The sequence below is a fragment of the Mastacembelus armatus genome, chromosome 3, assembly GCF_900324485.2.
Source record: "Mastacembelus armatus chromosome 3, fMasArm1.2, whole genome shotgun sequence".
Taxonomy (NCBI): Eukaryota; Metazoa; Chordata; class Actinopteri; order Synbranchiformes; family Mastacembelidae; genus Mastacembelus; species Mastacembelus armatus.
This window is the reverse complement of record NC_046635.1, coordinates 18,158,288-18,177,878: the sequence shown is the minus strand read 5'-3', so window position 1 is coordinate 18,177,878 and position 19,591 is coordinate 18,158,288. Positions and strand designations below refer to the sequence as shown.

General features: G+C 39.5%; 1 protein-coding gene across 4 annotated transcripts; it reads left to right on the top strand.

Moving 5' to 3' along the window:
- The first annotated feature begins 570 nt into the window (after positions 1–570).
- ankdd1a (ankyrin repeat and death domain containing 1A) lies at positions 571–18,050 on the top strand. 4 transcript variants are annotated; one of them, XM_026294477.1, is made up of 15 exons: positions 571–708; positions 1,143–1,246; positions 1,679–1,777; positions 2,424–2,522; positions 2,603–2,707; positions 2,844–2,942; positions 4,324–4,422; positions 6,884–6,982; positions 7,070–7,168; positions 8,053–8,151; positions 8,310–8,408; positions 13,539–13,634; positions 13,994–14,195; positions 15,506–15,637; positions 15,859–18,050. In XM_026294477.1, exons 1-15 carry the CDS (start codon positions 675–677, stop codon positions 15,918–15,920), a joined length of 1,527 nt encoding a protein of 508 aa, XP_026150262.1. In that variant the 5' UTR covers positions 571–674; the 3' UTR covers positions 15,921–18,050. The 4 variants fall into 4 exon arrangements, with proteins under 4 accessions (XP_026150262.1, XP_026150264.1, XP_026150263.1 ...); XM_026294479.1 differs by lacking the exon at positions 4,324–4,422; XM_026294478.1 differs by lacking the exon at positions 6,884–6,982.
- The last annotated feature ends 1,541 nt before the right edge of the window (positions 18,051–19,591 follow it).

Genomic DNA, 19,591 nt, shown 5'->3' with positions numbered 1-19,591 from the left:
ACATAATTCCATAAAAGTTTTTATGAAGGATATACGCTAATCAGCAATGACCTTTTTCTCCAGTTCTTTGCGAGATGTGATGGCAGTTTTGAGATAATAATAATAACATTTGAGATAATTTTGTACTCTTGGAAAATATGGCCTAAATAAACAAAGTAAACTGTTTATGTTTCATGTCTTTTAATATATAAGCCCACATTATAATAATTTTTAATGTGTTAAGGAAGTGTTACAACCAATTTAGTTTACTTTTGTATGATTCTCGATTATATTGTGGTGTTGCATCAAGGTTTTGATTAGTCTCTAGGATCTTTTCAAACCTCACTTACATTTGGCAGTGAATTTATTTATTTTTGAAATTTGTTTTAGTGCATTTCCTGCTTTTCTGTTATTTTGCACAATTAGTTGGACAAAACAAGCAGCTTTGCATTTACTGGTATTTTAATACTCAATCAGATTACCCCATAATGAGATTAGCTGCATTTACAACTTTTGAAGTTGGAAGTTTAAACCATGAATCTTATTTTGAAGGCCGTGAAAGGAAGCCCTCATTTTATTGTGTGACTTGATCGTTAAGCACATTGACTATACCCTCCTGTGGTCTGCTGAAAGTACTCCCCATCGCTACGACGTCAAACGGGAGAGAGAAGGGCAGACTTTCAAACACCGTAGAGATGGATGACGACCTGGCGTCGGAGGATGAGATTTGTGAGTATCGGATTTCTCTCGGTGCGGGACAATGATGCTAACAGCATGGAAGCTATATCGGCTTCACATGTTTTTTTTTTCAGTCGAGGTGGTCAGCACGAATAACAAGCGGCGTTTTACTCAGAGTATTCATTTGATACAGACAAAAGCGAAGCACTATACTATGTAGTTTATCTACATCTTAATTGCATATATTACCAGAAAACGCCAGTGGCACATTAAAGGACGATTTCACTGATAATCACGCATCTTCATGTGAGTTGTGGGATTTTCGGTTTGGAGTGGTACTATGTTACAGGATGCAGTGATTTTCACAGCTGTACTATGGAGTGTACAGTGTTTAACACCATCAAAGCCAACAACGCGTAAGTCGAAGTCTTACACACAATGTTGGCTTAACTTGAATACTGAAAAACCTGTGTCTGTCCTGAAAGTGCTGTGGTCAGAGAAGGAATTCCATGACGCTGCAAAGAGGAACGACATGGGCAAAATGCAGGAACTGATCAAGAAGGGTGTGGATGTCAAGGCCAAAAATAAAGTAAGTCTGTTGAATTCCAGACATGGAATTAAAATTCAATATTAGTCAAAGCTCACTTTCATTCTAAAGACTCTGAAACTAGTACACACACTGCAAGAAACATAACATTAATAATGGCCCTTTTGGACAAATTATTTCCAGCTCCCTGGTCTTATGCATGTACAAGCACTGACTTGCCATCATCCCGAGACATTTAAGGACATGACATATATAATAAACAGCTATTGAATGTAATTAGCCAACGGCTGTGACAATACTGCTATGATGAGTCAGAAAATGTATGGTCAAAAACTATAAATACAGGGCTCATGTGTCATTGAACAGGTGCTGTTACCTGTTGATAGGCTCAGGTTACATGGCTGTTTTTTGAATAGCCAGTGTTTGAAGTATGCTTGCACTGTGAGGATTGGAGGTGTGTCTGTCTCTGTGTAGATAGAGCGGAAAGCTCTGCACTGGGCGGCAGGAGCTGGGAGTGAACAAGCTCTCCGTCTCCTACTGGATCATGATTCTGGAGTTGATGAGCAGGACATTGTATGTATACAAGTTTGTGGTTGATTCCTTACAACCACTGAATTCTTTCATATACTAACATAAACATCATCATCTGACGCTCCAGTGTCACGACGACCTCAGTCCTGCTTAATTTCCACTTTTTCGTTTTTTTTTTCTCCCCTTCTCTCTCCTAGTTTTATTTCTAATACACAGTATGTGTTAGTTTTTTACATCATAATTATTTCTTGGACAGTTCATAGTGGCAAAGGTGCTGCTCCTCCTTTAATAACAGCTTCTTTGCTTACTATTAATATTTTAAACAAATATCTGTTGCATCCCACTACAAAATTATAAAAGATGGGATTTATTCTGATTTTTGTGTTCACTCCCAATTGATCCTGTATTTTTTAACCAGTATGACATGACATTTATTATTAAATCCTCACACAATAGAGTTTATCTCATCAAAACAAATGACAAACTGAAGAGGTGGGGGTAAAAGGCATCATCCTAGGTAAATCCCAAAACACATTCCATCTTATAAAGATCAGCACAGATTCTGCTGCTACATTTCCTGCAGCCACATTTCTAACTTAAAGCAGCTCTTTGAAAAAAGTACTATTTTTATACATTTGCAACTTTACTGCACACCAGCTTCACTGTCATTTAAAATGTTTGCTTCCAGTTTGGCATGAATGCTCTGCTTCTGGCATCCTGGTTTGGTCACCTAAAGATCCTGCAGATCCTGGTGTCATGTGGAGCAAAGTTGAACTGTCAAAACAAAGTAAGAGCTACTTATCATCACTACACACAGAAAGCATAAGGTTTCCATCTCAGAGGTATCTCAGTGTGTGTGTCTGTTAGGATGGTCTGAGTATGCTGCACTGTGCTGCTCAGCGAGGCCACATCAAAATACTAGAGTTCATCATGGAGGACCTGGAAAACATCTGTCTGGACAGAGCTGACAAGGTGACTTTGCTTCTTGCCTTTTTGAATGATTTATACATGTTATTCTACTATATGAAAAGATCATTAAATTTTTGAATCGCGCTTCACTTTTCTTTCCATGCATTTACCTTTTTGCTGCTGATTTCTCTCCAACCAGTCAGGGAAGACAGCTCTTCATCTGGCTGCTGAACACGGACAACTTGAAGTGGTAGAGTTTCTCATTGGAATGGGTTGTACACATGGTTTAAAAGACAAGGTATTAACACTCCCCCACACACATATACACTCACCGGCCACTTTATTAGATACCCCTTTTCAATTACTAGTTAACACAAATAGCTAATTGGCCAATCACATGGCAGCAATTCAATGCATTTAGACATGTAGACATGGTCAAGATGACTTGCTGAAGTTCAAACTGAGCATCAGAACTGGGAAGAAAGGGCATTTAAGTGACTTTGAATATGGCAGGGCTGTTGCCATTCTTGTCAGCTAACATGAAACTGAGGCTACAATTTGCACAGGCTTACTAAAATTGGACAAAAGATCATTGGAGAAACATTGTCTGGTCTGATAAGTCTTGATTTCAGCTGCGACATTCAGATGATAGGGTTAGAATTTGGCATAAACAACATGAAAGCTTTGTGCCTTGTATCAACGGTTCAGGCGGTGAGGTGGGGTGAGGTGGTGAGGGTGTAATGGTGTGGGGGATATTTTCTTGGCCACTTTGGGCCCCTTAGGTGGGCTGTTGAATTTAAACGATGCTCAGTTGGTACTGAGTATTGTTACTGACCCTGTCCATCCTTTTATGACCACATTGTACACATCTTCTGTTGGCGACTTCCAGCAGGATAATGCACCATGTGACAAAGCTCAAATCATCTCAAACTGGTTTCTTGAATATGACAATGAGGTCACTGTACTCCAATGGCCTCCACAGTCACCAGATCTCAATCCAATAGAAAACCCTTGGGATGTGATGGACAGCATGGGTGTGCAGCCGACAAATCTGCAGCTACTGCGTGATGCTATCATGTCAATGTGGACCAAAATCTCAGAGAAATATTTCCAACACCTTGTTGAATCTATACCAAGAATTAAGGTAGTTCTGAAGGCAAAAGGGGGGTCCAACCCGGTATTAGCAAGGTTTACCCAATAAAGTGGGTGGTATATACAGTACCAGTCAAAAGTCTGGACACACTTTCTCATGCAATAGTAAAGTGTGTCTAAACTTTTGACTGGTGGTGCATCACTATATGTGTAGTGCATATGCACTGTATATATACATATATATATATGTTTGTATGTGTGTGTGTGTAGCTACTGCCCAGCTCAGCTGAAGGAGATGACTGTATTTGAGAACCACACTAACTGTCACTATAATTGGACATGTAGTACATTTCCATTCAAAATGGTGCAAAGAGTAAGATTAGATTCAGTGTATGCTATGACATTTACAGTCATTTCAAATAATATTAAATAAACTAATGACTAATTGAGTGATCTGGCTGTCAAAATGGATGTAACTTAAACAGTAACTATACCAGTAAGTTACATTCAATGGCTGTAACTTAAACAGTAAGTGGAAGAAGTTCTCTGAATGTGCTTCCTCTTGTGTTGTTTTGTCTGGTCTACAGGAAGAGGATACAGCTATGCATCTAGCTGCTAAGCATGGGCACGCAGGGGTCCTGCAGAAGATTGTGGAGACTGGATTAGATGTAAATGAAAGGAACATAGTAAGTACAAAGGACTAGGCCACATGTCACTGGGACATTCTAATCAGTGTGTGTATATATATATATATATATATATATACACACACACATATATACACACATATGCAATGGGGCAAAAAAGTATTTAGTCAGCCACCAATTGTGCAAGTTCTCCCACTTAAAAAGATGAGAGAGGCCTGTAATTTTCATCATAGGTATACCTCAACTATGAGAGACAAAATGAGGGGAAAAAAAATCCAGAAAATCACATTGTCTGATTTTTAAAGAATTTATTTGCAAATTATGGTGGAAAATAAGTATTTGCTCAATAACAAAAGTTCATCTCAATACTTTGTTATATACCCTTTGTTGGCAATGACAGATCAAACGTTTTCTGTAAGTCTTCACAAGGTTTTCACACACTGTTGCTGGTATTTTGGCCCATTCCTCCATGCAGATCTCTTCTAGAGCAGTGATGTTTTGGGGTTATCGCTGGGCAACACGGACTTTCAACTCCCTCGAAACATTTTCTATGGGGTTGAGATCTGGAGACTGGCTAGGCCACTCCAGGATCTTGAAATGCTTCTTACGAAGCCACTCCTTCGTTACCCAGGCGGTGTGTTTGGGATCATTGTCATGCTGAAAGACTCAGCCATGTTTCATCTTCAATGCCCTGGCTGATGGAAGGAGCTTTTCACTCAAAATCTGACGATACCTCGCCCCAGTCATTCTTTCCTTTACATGGATCAGTCGTCCTGGTCCCTTTGCAGAAAAACAGCCCCAAAGCATGATGTTTCCACCCCCATGCTTCACAGTAGGTATGGTGTTCTTTGGATGCAACTCAGCATTCCTTCTCCTCCAAACATGACGAGAAGAGTTTTTACCAAAAAGTTCTATTTTGGTTTTATGTGACCATATGACATTCTCCCAGTCCTCTTCTGGATCATCCAAATGCTCTCTAGCAAACTTGAGACGGGCCTGGACATGTACTGGCTTAAGCAGGGGGACACGTCTGGCACTGCAGGATTTGAGTCCCTGGCAGTCTAGTGTGTTACTGATGGTAGCCTTTGTTACTTTGGTCCCAGCTCTCTGCAGGTCATTCACTAGGTCCCCCTGTGTGGTTCTGGGATTTTTGCTCACCGTTCTTGTGATCATTTTGACCCCATGGGGTGAGATCTTGCGTGGAGCCCCAGATTGAGGGAGATTATCAGTGGTCTTGCATGTCTTCCGTTTTCTAATAATTGCTCCCACAGTTGATTTCTTCACACCAAGCTGCTTACCTATTGCAGATTCAGTCTTCCCAGCCTGGTGCAGGTCTACAATTTTGTTTCTGGTGTCCTTTGACACCTCTCTGGTTTTGGCCATAGTGGAGTGTGACTGTTTGAGGTTGTGGACAGGTGTCTTTTATACTGATAACGAGTTCAAACAGGTGCCATTAATACAGGTAACGAGTGGAGGACAGAGGAGCCTCTTACAGAAGAAGTTGCAGGTCTGTGAGAGCCAGAAATCTTGCTTGTTTGTTATTGACCAAATACTTATTTTCCACCATAATTTGCAAATAAATTCTTTAAAAATCAGACAGTGTGATTTTCTGGATTTTTCTTCTCATTTTGTCTCTCATAGTTGAGGTATACCTATGATGAAAATTACAGGCCTCTCTCATCTTTTTAAGTGGGAGAACTTGCACAATTGGTGGCTGACTAAATACTTTTTTGCCCCACTGTATACCTGCTGATACATGATTACAGGTTCCAATTGTGTGGTGATGATTGGCAGTAAAGATTCACTGTGAGACAAGTAAGAATGCAGAATTTAAGCTGATTCCTGAACCATCTCAAGCAGTGACATAACCAATATCCAGTCCATCCCATTTCAACAAGGCACAAAATGTCACATAATTTAATATTCCTTCCATAGCTCTTATTAAAGTGTCTGTTGTGATATGTTACTTCATGGACCCATAACCTTGTGGCATTTAATTTTCAGATAATTTTCAATCTTCATCTACTATAGATTATTTTTATGTTGCTTTTTGTCAATTGTCAGTGTATATTGCCCAATTGAATTGGTTCATTTGAAATGTTTAATTCTGTTCATTCAGGGTTGGATTGAAATGTATACAGTAGGGCTCTTACAGACAAAGGGATTTAAACTCGAGTACTCTTTTCGCATGATAAATGGGCAAAGTCCCAGAGAGTCTTGTGGAGACACTATCTCATGAAAAACATGATTTATACTTGAAAAATGACTCGATGTGTCCTGCTCTTTCATGTGAACATTTTCTGGTTTTATCCTGTCAAACTGACTTTCTCTTCTGCCTGTTGGCTGTACTAGATAAGCAATATTTAGCTCCGGTAGCATTTGACAAAAAAAAAAATTCCTGACATTACATAAGCTGGTCACAAAATGGGGCAATTATACAGCAATATAAACCTATTTGTAGCGAGGTGCTACTGGTTGAACTGTAGCTGTTGTGTTTTAGGATGGTCTCACAGCATTGCACCTGGCTGCTGATGGAGGTCACTATGAATGTGTCAAATTTCTGCTGGAATCTGGCTGTAACGTCAACGCGCAAACTAAAGTACAGCTTGTTCATTTCAAGTCATACATTATTTGCAATCAACAAGAAATTAGTACGGTTTTAACCCTTGTTTTGTTCTGTCTGCAGAAAAATATGAATGCTCTCCATTATGTGGCCAAGTATGGTTTTTACAGAGAGGCCAGTTTACTTGTGGAAGCAGGAATTAACGTCAATGCTGAAGACAATGTAAGAAATGGTAACTCTTGTTTCTTTGTATGATATATGAAAACATTTTCTTGCTAAAAAAAAGTATTACAGAATAGGAATAATGTGTAAGTTCATGCGGTATTTTTTTCCCCCACACTGACTTATATTTTAGAGTTTATATTTAAAGTCACTGTGTGTGACAGCTACTTGTTAACTCAGAAATAGCAGGTTTGAAAGCAATATGTCACAAGAATAACTTGTGTAATCTTTAAATAATCAGAAAAATATGGTTAGAGAGCAAACATTTAGCCATTATATCCTAACAGCGAACCTACAGGTTGATTTGCTGGCACCATTTTAAGTTTCTCTAAACATTTATTTTAAAAAAATAAAGTGATTATCAACATACAGTATTTGTTCTGGCTTCTCTTGAATGAATTTTATATCACTACAGTTGTTTTACAATATTTTTATCCATTATCTGCTTACACATCAGCCTCCCTTTCTAGGTGTTCACAGAAATCTTTAATGTTAGTAACAAATACATTAATAAACACTTTGATCTGCCATTACATTATAGTATGCTCACTGGTGCCCCCAGAAAAATTTCACTGTGGTGGCCAGAGAAAATCTTGAGGTGGCACACCAAATTGGGCCTCTAAGTGGTACCTCAGATTGAGTTCAGCTCATGGCTGTCGATGCACGCTCCTTGACTCTTTTCCATTAAAAAGACAATATACATTTGCCCAGCTATTTTTCAGGGGGGACTGCCCCCCTTAGGGGCGCCATTGAGTATGCTATAGAACACATTCCTATACTTATTATAAATGCAGGACTTAAAAGTCCTTTGCTATCTCACAATCACTTAAAAAGAAACTCGCCTCTTAAAATTGTCCTTCCTTTGTGTTTGTGTGTGTACACAGCAACACAACACAGCACTCCACATAGCTGTGTTCAACAATCACACCGAGGTTGTACGGTTGCTTATAGATGCTGACTGTGACTTGGACAAAACTGATCGTGTGAGTACAAGCCCCCGCAGCTCCACTGGCACTTAAAGCAGGAAAAAAAGCAGACCTCTGTGTGCCCATGTTAATTTGAATGTGACATGGTGCCCCAGAGAGTCCTCATACGCATTGACATAGTATTACTTAATAATTTTCTGCCATGTGATTCATAGAGACAGCAGTCTGCTTTGCACATAGCGGCAGAGCATGGCTGGCAAGATCTGGCTGAGATGATGCTCCTATCTACTGTTAACCTCAATCTCACTGACAAGGTACTACACACACATACTTACACCCAGGACCGACTAAAGCCTGATACATACTCCAAGAGAAGAGAAAAATTTGTTCTCTCTCGCAGGGCTGCGAGCAAAGAATGTCTTTTTTTTTTCTTGCAGCCCTGGTTTGAGAGTTCTCGCAGCTTGTTCTCGACACATCATCTGGGCAGAACTTTTTTTCTTGGGTGGTGTCCAAGAACTATTGTGTGATTGGTGAGAAATTTCCTGCTTTTTCTGCTGCCGGTTGTCATAGTAATGGATAGTTTTGATGAACAGCTGCCAGAGGCGGTGAAGAAGTATGAAAATCTTTATTACACATCTTGTAAGGCATATGAAGACACACAAATGACAAATAATTTGTGGATAGAGGATACGTTGTGTACGGAGGAGCACGTCTGTCGTAAAACATGGTCTTATCCATCCACTGTATTGTAGTTTCTGTCAGATTCCCACAATGCTTAGCGCGTGACATAAGCTGCAGTGGGAGGGACATCCCAGGAGTTCAGCAGTTGAGTTCCTCATGGAGTATGAAATGTCCTGGCGAGAACAAGAACACAGTTCGTTTTCGCCACCTTGAAAAAACAAACAAATTTCTTGCTTCTCGTGGAGTATGTATCAGGCTTAAAGCTTTACTGCTTTACTTACTGATTTTTACTTTTTTTTCTGATTTAAGTGTTATAATATTACACACTTCATTTTATTATTAAGATGTAAGAAGCAGCAGTTAGATTTTTGTGTGCTGGTTTGAGAGGGGGTAAACAGTAAACAGTTTTTACTTAAATTTTCTTCAAAGCAAGGAAAATGAGATAAGCAGAAAAAACATATATACAAAAAACAAAACAAATGTATCTCTATGTATGTATCTACCTTTATGTCTTACATCAAGTGAAATTATAAACATACAGTGGGTACGGAAAGTATTCAGACCCCTTTAAATTTTTCACTCTTTGTGTCATTGCAGCCATTTGCCAAAATCAAAAAAGTTCATTTTATTTCTCAATGTACACTCAGCACCCCATCTTGACAGAAAAAACCAGAAATGTAGAAATTTTTGCAAATTTATTAAAAAAGAAAAACTGAAATATCACATGGTCATAAGTATTCAGACCCTGTGCTCAGTATTGAGTAGAAGCACCCTTTTGAGCTAGTACAGCCATGAGTCTTCTTGGGAATGATGCAACAAGTGTTTCACACCTGGATTTGGGGATCCTCTGCCATTCTTCCTTGCAGATCCTCTCCAGTTCTGTCAGGTTGGATGGTGAACGTTGGTGGACAGCCATTTTCAGGTCTCTCCAGAGATGCTCAATTGGGTTTAGGTCAGGGCTCTGGCTGGGCCAGTCAAGAACGGTCACAGAGTTGTTCCGAAGCCACTCCTTTGTTATTTTAGCTGTGTGCTTAGGGTCATTGTCCTGTTGAAAGGTGAACCTTCGGCCCAGTCTGAGGTCCTGAGCACTCTGGAAGACGTTTCCTTCCAGGATATCTCTGTACTTGGCCGTAATCATCTTTCCTTCAATTGCAACCACTCGTCCTGTCCCTGCAGCTGAAAAACACCCCCACAACATGATGCTCCCACCACCATGTTTCACTGTAGGGATTGTATTGGGCAGGTGATGAGCAGTGCCTGGTTTTCTCCACACATACCACTTAGAATTAACGCCAAAAAGTTCAATCTTGGTCTCATCAGACCAGAGAATCTTATTTCTCATGGTCTGGGAGTCCTTCATGTGTTTTTTGGCAAACTCTATGCGGGCTTTCATGTGTCTTGCACTGAGGAGAGGCTTCCGTCGGGCCACTCTGCCATAAAGCCCCGACTGGTGGAGGGCTGCAGTGATAGTTGACTTTGTGGAACTTTCTCCCATCTCCCTACTGCATCTCTGGAGCTCAGCCACAGTGATCTTTGGGTTCTTCTTTACCTCTCTCACCAAGGCTCTTCTCCCACGATTGCTCAGTTTGGCTGGACGGCCAGGTCTAGGAAGAGTTCTGGTCGTCCCAAACTTTTTCCATTTGAGGATTATGGAGGCCACTGTGCTCTTAGGAACCTTGAGTGCTGCAGAAATTCTTTTGTAACCTTGGCCAGATCTGTGCCTTGCCACAGTTCTGTCTCTGAGCTCCTTGGGCAGTTCCTTCGACCTCATGATTCTCATTTTCTCTAACATGCACTGTGAGCTGTGAGGGCTTATATAGACAGGTGTGTGCCTTTCCTAATCAAGTCCAATCAGTTGAATTAAACACAGCTGGACTCCAATGAAGGAGCAGAACCATCTCAAGGAGGATCAGAAGAAATGGACAGCATGTGAGTTAAATATGAGTGTCACTGCAAAGGGTCTGAATACTTATGACCATGTGATATTTCAGTTTTTCTTTTTTAATAAATTTGCAAAAATTTCTACATTTCTGTTTTTTTCTGTCAAGATGGGGTGCTGAGTGTACATTAATGAGAAATAAAATGAACTTTTTTGATTTTGGCAGATGGCTGCAATGACACAAAGAGTGAAAAATCTAAAGGGGTCTGAATACTTTCCGTACCCACTGTACACCTGTGACAAAGTAGCCTAAAAATATGACTTCTCAAAAAAGGTGCCAATTGATCCTGGAGGTGTTCTTCTAATGAAGTGGTCTTTAATATCTATCTCTTGGGAAGATAAATAAGGGAGGGGGCTGCATTCCCAGTAGCACTGATCGTACTGACCACAGTCACAAGCTCTCCTCTTTCAGCAGAAGTCATGGCACCCACCTGCTTCTTTTCTGCTAACATCTGTTGTCACACCTGTTTCATCAATACCATAAATCATGTTTGAAGGGAATGTATGCTTATAAAACAGACACAAAACATGAAAAAGAAGTAATGAACATAAGAATAGTTAAATCTATTAATCTAAAACTAGACAGGTTTTAATAGATACACTACCCAGGTAAATGTAGATGGTAGTTAAAGATATGGCTATTTTGTTGTAATTATACGTAGATGATGTCAGTAGTTATTTTTGTCAAATACAGTAATTCCGTCACCTGTCCATCACTTTTGCAAGAACTCCCCAACTAGTTTTATTGAAGGCAGTAGCCCTTCCCAAAGATGTTGCTTCAGGCATACGGCAGGAGAGATGGTAGCATGTCATACAATTCTTGAAGTAATAAAGTAATTTAAAATATATTATTTACTGTAACAAACAACACAAGATAAGTTACCACTGGCTGACCTCCAAAACATGTAATTTCCTGCACAGCATACCTACTTGCTAAACCTTTTTCTTTCAAGTTGCTAGGCAAAGAAATGTTGCTTCTTTCTGCCAATTCCAATGCCAGTTCATGCCATTTCTTTGGAGTGAGGCCATGAAACTGGTCAGCTAGCTTCTTGATATGGTCTGCAAGCTCTTTATCTCTACCGCAAAGACTCTTTTGCTTCTGCTGTTCCACTGTACCCTACTGTTTTTACTTCATTTTCCTCCATCTTTTGGAAATACCACTGCAGGGTTGACCTGTCAATATTTGTGTATTGCCACTGATCTGAAGGACGATCCGTACTTGACATCAATTGCTGCTCTCTCCATCTCTTCAATGGGTGTTGAGCCCCATTTGTTTTTCCTCTTGTATGTTCTTGCCATAGCTTTTCAAGAATGTTTAACATTTAACAAACCAAATCAGGTGAGTAACACTGCACTAATTAAAATTCAGTGCCTTATGATGCGGTAAGTTGAATGACTGGTTCAACTAGTCATAGTCTGTGGCATAGCTTTGGAATTTGGGCTAATTTTAAGTTAAGTGAGTCATATGACTTTATATATTAGCAAATCGTCAACATATGTACAACACATTTTTAAATCTGGATAATTTTGCTTCGACATAACAGTCGCTATACCTGACATGCTGAAAATTTACTTTTACAAGTAAAAACTCTGTGTAAAAAGATAATTACTCAAGATTTCTCCCTTATGCTTCTCTCCATCACAGTATGATAAGCTGTGTCCCAATTCAGGGGCATCCTTCGAAGGACACAGTCTACAAAGGTGCAGGCCTTTGTAGCCTACATAGACCGCACAGACTGAATGTTGGGCTGAGAGGCGTTCTAGTCTATGGAGGACTTTGTGTCAAACGGTTCCTGTCCCTACCATTGAGTCACGAATCTCTGCTTCTGTTGCCTAAAATCCTTCACAGCTGCAAGAGTTAAATGAATCACTAATTATGGAGCTAGAAATTTTGATTGCATTTTTCTTGAATTAAATTAGAAGAAAATGAGATGCTTCACTGCCAATGTCTTATTGTGTAACTTGGCCAACAGTGTACACTTTTACTAACCTTAGTTTACTAACGTAATAGTGTTTTAATTTAGGTAACTATATTTTCTCATTGACTGCCTCACCACTCGTATCCACCATGTTCATTTTTTGTCACCTTTCACAAAGAATGTTGGAATATATTGGACCACGAAGGATCCAGATGAGGCCTTCACTTCCCAGGGAAAGAGAATTTGAAGGAGTCTTCGAAATGAGAGAGCCTTGTCACGACACTCTGACATAATCGCCCTTTTAATGCAGCCTTTGAAGGAGGTTGTTACTATTGCAACAATACATCATCAGTAGGGTAAAACTAAGTTATCTCACGACGGTCTAATCCCAGCACAGGTTCCCTATTAGTGGGTGAACAATCCAACGCGCCCCCTGAATTGGGACAGAGCTATAGAAATGACAGTTGCTTCCTGAATTTATTGTCAGATGACAAAACATGCACAGTTGCCTAGATACATTGGGTGGGTCAACTTACCCACTGGCTCATCCTGTATTCCGTCCTGTATGTACATACTGCATGGATGGGTGATTCAGTGACAGCATCATATCGCACAAGGTTATTTCAGCTTTTTGTAACCCCATAACTACAACTTTGGAATATAGTTGCAATTAGTAATAGTTATGTATAGTTTAGCTTAAATGTGAAATATTAAATTGTACATAAATAGAGCAACTTAGGTAAATATTGCATGCCATTACTATTTATGAGCCTTTGTTAATTAACTCAATACAATTAAATATTTCAAAGTAAAAGTCTTAATTTGATTGATAATGAAAAAAGGTCAGGTGCAGCACTGCATTGAACATTATACACTTTACACCTATTGTTTTGCTGATTACACAGCAGGGGAAAACGTGTCTGGAGGTAGCAGCCAGAGGAAACCACGTCATCTTAGTAGACATGATCATCAAAGCAGACCGTTTTTATAAGTGGGAGAAGGTAAGTTTATCATTGGTAGATGTGTACCTGCAATGGCTCACCAAGAGTAACTTTATTAAAAAACGCTTTCCCTTCTATGAACTAATGACTCTTGGCAGTGAAAGGACAGTACATAGTATATTATTAGGTGAAGATTAGGATGGATGTGTGACAGTTTGCTAGCATCACTGTATCACTTTGTCCTGCAGGAGGCTTCTTCTATTACCTACTCTGTGGTATGCAAAGGCCCCTATACTTCAGCTTTTTTAATATTAATAGTTATTTAATATTCTGTGTAACTCCAGATGCTTTGTGCATTATACAGCATGCATTGCATACCTACTATATGAGTGAAAAACTGCTCTCCCTGTTATCTTCAGGATCACCTGGGCAGTGAGCAAGATGCCTGGGTGGGGAGGCCACTGAGCTTCAAGCAGGACCACCAGCCAGAGACGCAGCACCTCCGCTCTGTGCTGTGGAGCCTGGCCACCAAACACCTCTGCCGTGGGGAGTGGAAGATTCTGGCACAACATTGGGATTTCAGCGATGCACATATACGAGCTATAGAACAACAGTGGACAGGTGAGCTATGGAGCTATTAGACTGACCATGTTAAATTTATGGGTTTTTTTGCACCTTCCTTTCCTTTCTCTGAATATGACAGTACTGATTGATTTTATATTATTCAATTCATTTCGGTTCAGTCTTATTTGTATAGCACCAAATCACAACAAAAAACAAAAACAAAACCCAACAAATCCCTTACGAGCAGCACTTGGTGACAGTGAAGAGGAAAAACTCCCTTTAACGGAAGAAACCAGTTTGGGCGGCCATCTGCCTCAGCCAATTGGGGTGAGTGGATAGAGAAGAGAGAGAAAAGAACAGCAACAACATCTATCCATCTATTATCTATACCCACTTATTCCTAATTAGGGTCACAGGGATCTGATGGAGCTATCCCAGCTCTCTTTGGGTGAAAGGCAGAAGTACACCCTGGACAGCTCACCAGTCCATCTCAGGGCCACATAGAGACTAACAACCACACACACAGACAGACAGGCACACACACACATTCACTCCTATGGGCAATTTAGAGTCACCAATCAAGCTAACATGCATGTTTTTGGACTGTGGGAGGAAACCGGAGTACCCGGAGTAAACCTACGCAAGCACGGAAAGAACGTGCAAAACATCACACAGAGAAAGGCCCCTGATGGGTTGTGAACCCAGGCCCTTCTTGCCGTGAGGCAACAGTGCTATCCGCTAATCCACACAGCAACAACAAACAACAAGTAAACAATGTGCAGGTTGGTGGGGCCATAACTGCACATCAGCAAAATACAGCTCCAGGACCAGGGATATCTGCAGAAGGTACAGAGAGAGGACAGAGAGAGAGGACACAAACTACAAGAGTGAGACGGCACAGCGTTAGTGACATTCAATGGTGGCATATACATGTGAGGGGGAGGACAGGGCAGGAGATCGGGGGAGTCCATAGACAGTCTAGGCATGTAGCAGCATAACTAAAGCGTGGTTCAGGATCACATGAGCCTGAAAAATGAAGTATGACATTATTTTGAAAGTTACACACCGACGCAACATTAATTTTAGTGACCTCTGACTGGCACTCCACCGACTCATTGCCGCCGACATGAATAACAGAATTACCATATTTACAATTAGTTCAGAACATCTGACCATGATGTTCAGTTGCAGTTCATTATGTTTTTAGTTTCCTTGAACCAGTCTCAGTAGTGGTCTTCCTCACCGACTCTGCCAACTAAAGAGTGCTTTTCATTCTATCTTGTTACAGTAATGTTATTTTTATTTTCACTCATCCCTGACTTTAGATAGATAACGGTATGTATAATAATTCTGAACTGAACTTGTAGGTATGAAAAGCTTCAAAGAGCATGGCCATCGCATGCTGTTAATCTGGCTTCATGGAGTGTTGTCAGCAGGGCAGAACCCGATTAAAGGCCTGTATGAGGGGCTGGTGGAGATTTCACGCACAGACTTGGCAGGTGAGCCCATCAAGCAGAATTATGCTTTGTATTCTTTCTGTAACTGTTCATGATGATCAATTTTAAAGTAGCCATCAACTGTATGATTTGGACAAATGCCATACAAAGACCAAGTATGTACTTTACAGTTGGATTTAGGTTGTTTTTCTTCTGATCTCCTGAGTGATACTGTTGTGTCCACAGTGCATAGATGAATGATGAATGATTTTTCTCTCACCCAGAGTGCATCCGGCAGAAGGCAAATGCAGAGACAAGCTCTCCCAAAATGTGCACTGCAATGTGATTTCAATTGTGAGTCACCATGAAGGCAATACATCAAAACTGAGGTATCACCTCAAATCAGAACAAAGCTTTGTATTGTTTGTGGCATGATCTATTTATATATTCACTTTGATTCTGTGTTTGTTCTGCATTTGCTTCAAACAGCATTTATTTCTTATGGTTAGGGAAGAAGATAGCTGTAATTCTATAGAATACCTGGTCAAAATGTGAACAGTTTTTGATGCATGCATTAAGCACCCGCAGACACTGTTAATATTGTACTGTATCTTTGTACTCAAAGGGCTTTGTAGACAACATTTCAGTATATTCTGAATTGTCAATGCCTCTCCCGTGCCATGCCTGATAAAAGGCATAGGATGTTTTAGTAGGTGATCATTAGTGACATGAACCTTATGACCGCAGCAAATTGACACCAGGGGCATGGCCTGGCGTTGCTGTCTTGTCAACATGAGGTTTTACTGTGCATACCGAAGCAGAAGGGTGATTGAGTAGTCTAGGAAAGAGATGACCAGAGCTTTTATAAGGAAATTATATCCCAGAATTTTTCATGCTAGATAGCATGAGTTGTCATTTTTGAAAAACATTTTTGCATGGTAGCCATGATCATCATGCTCAGCTAAATCTTCTTTTCCACATTGTATTGCGTGTTGTAGCAGTTTTATCACTGAAATCAACTAAAGTTACAAAATCACAGTGATTTGTCTACTCAGAACTCCAGCTGCCAAAATCCACAAAACTGGAATAATCACAAATATTACACCTAAGTAGCTCACCAAAACATTCCCCTATTTATAATGTAAGATGCAGAATACAAAGTAAAAATGAACAGAAGTCTTTCCCAAACAAAATCCACCAAAGCATGAGCTGCTGTACGACATCCTACCAAAAGCACAAAAAGCAATAATCTCAAAACTCTGTTGTCCACTTTGGACAATACAGAAGTGTGTCTGACCAGTATCCTTGTTCCTGGCTCCTCAGCGATCCCTGAAAGTGGGAGTGTGCATGAAAAATACAAAAAAACAGAAACTCACACTAAAGGAATGTTATTTTACTGCACTCAGGGTGTCATTGTTGATCCTTGCTTTGTTGGTTTGTTTATATTTTTGTTATAAAAATTTTTTGTTCTGTACATTTCTTTACCTTGACATACTGTGCATAAATTCAGTTAGTGATCATTAAGCAAGATATACATTTTGCATATTTTCACATGCCTGTGTCCTTTAAAAATGTTTCAACAACCTGAGCCAACTTGATACATAAGTAGTTTACTAGTCTATGATTTGTACTGGTATATGAGAGCAGCTTTTGAATGCTGATTATCAAATATGTGCACTACCAGACATAAATTTGGACGCATCTATATCAGTTCATAGGTTTTTCTTCATTTTTATTATCTTATACATTGTATAACAACGCTGAAGACATTGTGTAATAGCATGTAAAGTGTAAAATATATATGTTTCATATTTCTTTAAAGTAGCCACCACTTGTGTTTTGTGATAATTTGTTTATCTTTTGCGTTGTCCTATCAAGTCTGTTTTAATTATTTTTTTGTTGGGAAATACTTTTGCTGTTAAATGGTGCTACAGTGAATTTTTTATATATATATATATATATATATATATAAATAAACTCCCTTCAGTTTACCAGGGATAATGGTGACCCCAGCCACGCACTGCAACAACTCTCACAGTTATGAAATGCAACAGCATATTTCATAGCTATGGCTCAATCATATGACTTCAGAAAGACATGGAAATTTACAAATATACCTACCAGCATATTTGATGTGCTTATTGTTATATACATTGATGTCAGGTTTTGCATTGCTTGTAAAGAAGAAATGTTATTTTTATAATGTGGGTATTGTATTCTGTTTTGGACATTTGGACACTTATTTACAGAAATAAAGAATAATGACTATATAGTTCTGCAAGGACTATAAACATGAGCAGACGAGCCTGTTTAAAACAAGTCTTCAGATTGATCCAGCAATCTAAAGCGCAGTTTCAGAAGGTCATTGTTGACATCATCTCTCAAATGTTCTACTTTTAACATCTTTTATATGATCTAGTGCTAAGTCCTTGTTGAACTGAAATTTATGCTCACTACATTACAGTGCATGCATGCAACACAGCCAAGCACACAATGAATCATATTTCTATTCAGATGTTCTAGCCTTGCTTTATTTTCTTGTCAAATGTAAAATGCTCTCTTATTATTGCACTGTACTGTGTTATATGAATACACTGCTGAATTTCAACATGAACGCACCTCTTTCAATGATTCTTACTGGTTCACAAAATCGAAATTATCCAAAAGAGGGTGAGCATGTTAAGACCTTTCTTGTCAGACTTCTAAATTATATCTGGTGTAAACATAAGCTGTGTTTGCATAAGTTGAAGAATGTCACCTTATACTAAGGCTGGTCCTTAAACCTCTCATATGGTAAGGGATGATTGTATAGGTATTTTGGTTTTACAAATTGAATTTCAAAACCAAAGTTTTTAAACTAATGCAGAAAACTAAGGAATAACCTATCAAGAAAAAAAATTAACAGTTCCATCATAGACAGTCATGACAGATTTTCTTGTGCAGGCTCATAGACAGTGAAGACAATCTTTTTCGCCAATATACAGTGCATTGAGAAAGTACTCAGACTTGGACTCTCTTCACTTTTTAAAATTTTATTATGTTGCAGCCCGATACTACAATTGTTTAAATTCATTTTCTTTCTCATTAATCTACACTCAGTACCAGTGAAATAAAAAAGTGAAAACAGAATTTTTGGAATGTTTGTAAATGTATTAAAAAGGAAAACCTAAAATAGCATTTATATAAGTATTCAGACCCTTTGCAGTAACACATTAAAATGAACTCAGGCTCCTTCAATTTCTCTTAATCTTTGCTAAAATGTTTCTACACTTTGGAGACCACTTGTGACAAATTAAATTGATTAGACATGACTTAAAAAGCCACTCACAGCTGTGAATATCAGCAAAAACCAAGCCACGAGGTCAAAGGAACTGCCTGCAGAACTCAGAGACAGGACTGTTGATAGGCACAGAGCTGGGGAAGGCTACCAAAAATTTCCGCTGTACTGAATGTTGCCAGGAGCACAGTGGCCTCCAAAATACTCAAATGGACTAGCACAACCAGAGCTGGTCACCTGGCCAAACTGAGTAAGGACCCGGGTAAGGGAGGTGACCAAGAACCTGATGGTCACTCTGACAGAGCTCCACAGATTCTGTGTGGAGATGGGACAAAACTCCAGAAGGATGTTCACATCACTGCAGCCCTTGGCTTTATGACAGAGTGGCTAAACGGAAGCCTCTCCTCAGTGCAAAAGGAAGGACTTTCAGACTGTGGGGAACAAAATTCTCTGATCTGATGAAAAACTGAGCTGTTTGGCCTCAACGTTATGTCTGGTGGAAACCACACAATTCATAGTATGTGAAAAACATTAGGCGAGAAGTACATGGATGACCTCTGCTTGACTTCTTAAGTGTGCATATGATGGACACTTTGCTATAGGAGAGGTGTTGTCATATTCAAAAATGGCAGAACACTCAAACACGTCTCTTTTCAAGTATGCCTCAGGGAAAAACATTGTTCATTGTGGTTAAATTGCAAGTGTTTAACATTATCTAAGTAAACGGCTGATTTATTGAA

What these genes read in the sequence shown, in the direction of transcription:
- ankdd1a (XM_026294477.1), top strand. Translation starts at nt 675, where the DNA reads ATGGATGACGACCTGGCGTCGGAGGATGAGATTT. An exon ending in ATGTCAAGGCCAAAAATAAA is followed by an intron (nt 1,247 to 1,678) that starts GTAAGTCTGTTG and finishes GTCTCTGTGTAG; the next exon opens with ATAGAGCGGAAAGCTCTGCA. An exon ending in ACTTGGACAAAACTGATCGT is followed by an intron (nt 8,152 to 8,309) that starts GTGAGTACAAGC and finishes TGTGATTCATAG; the next exon opens with AGACAGCAGTCTGCTTTGCA.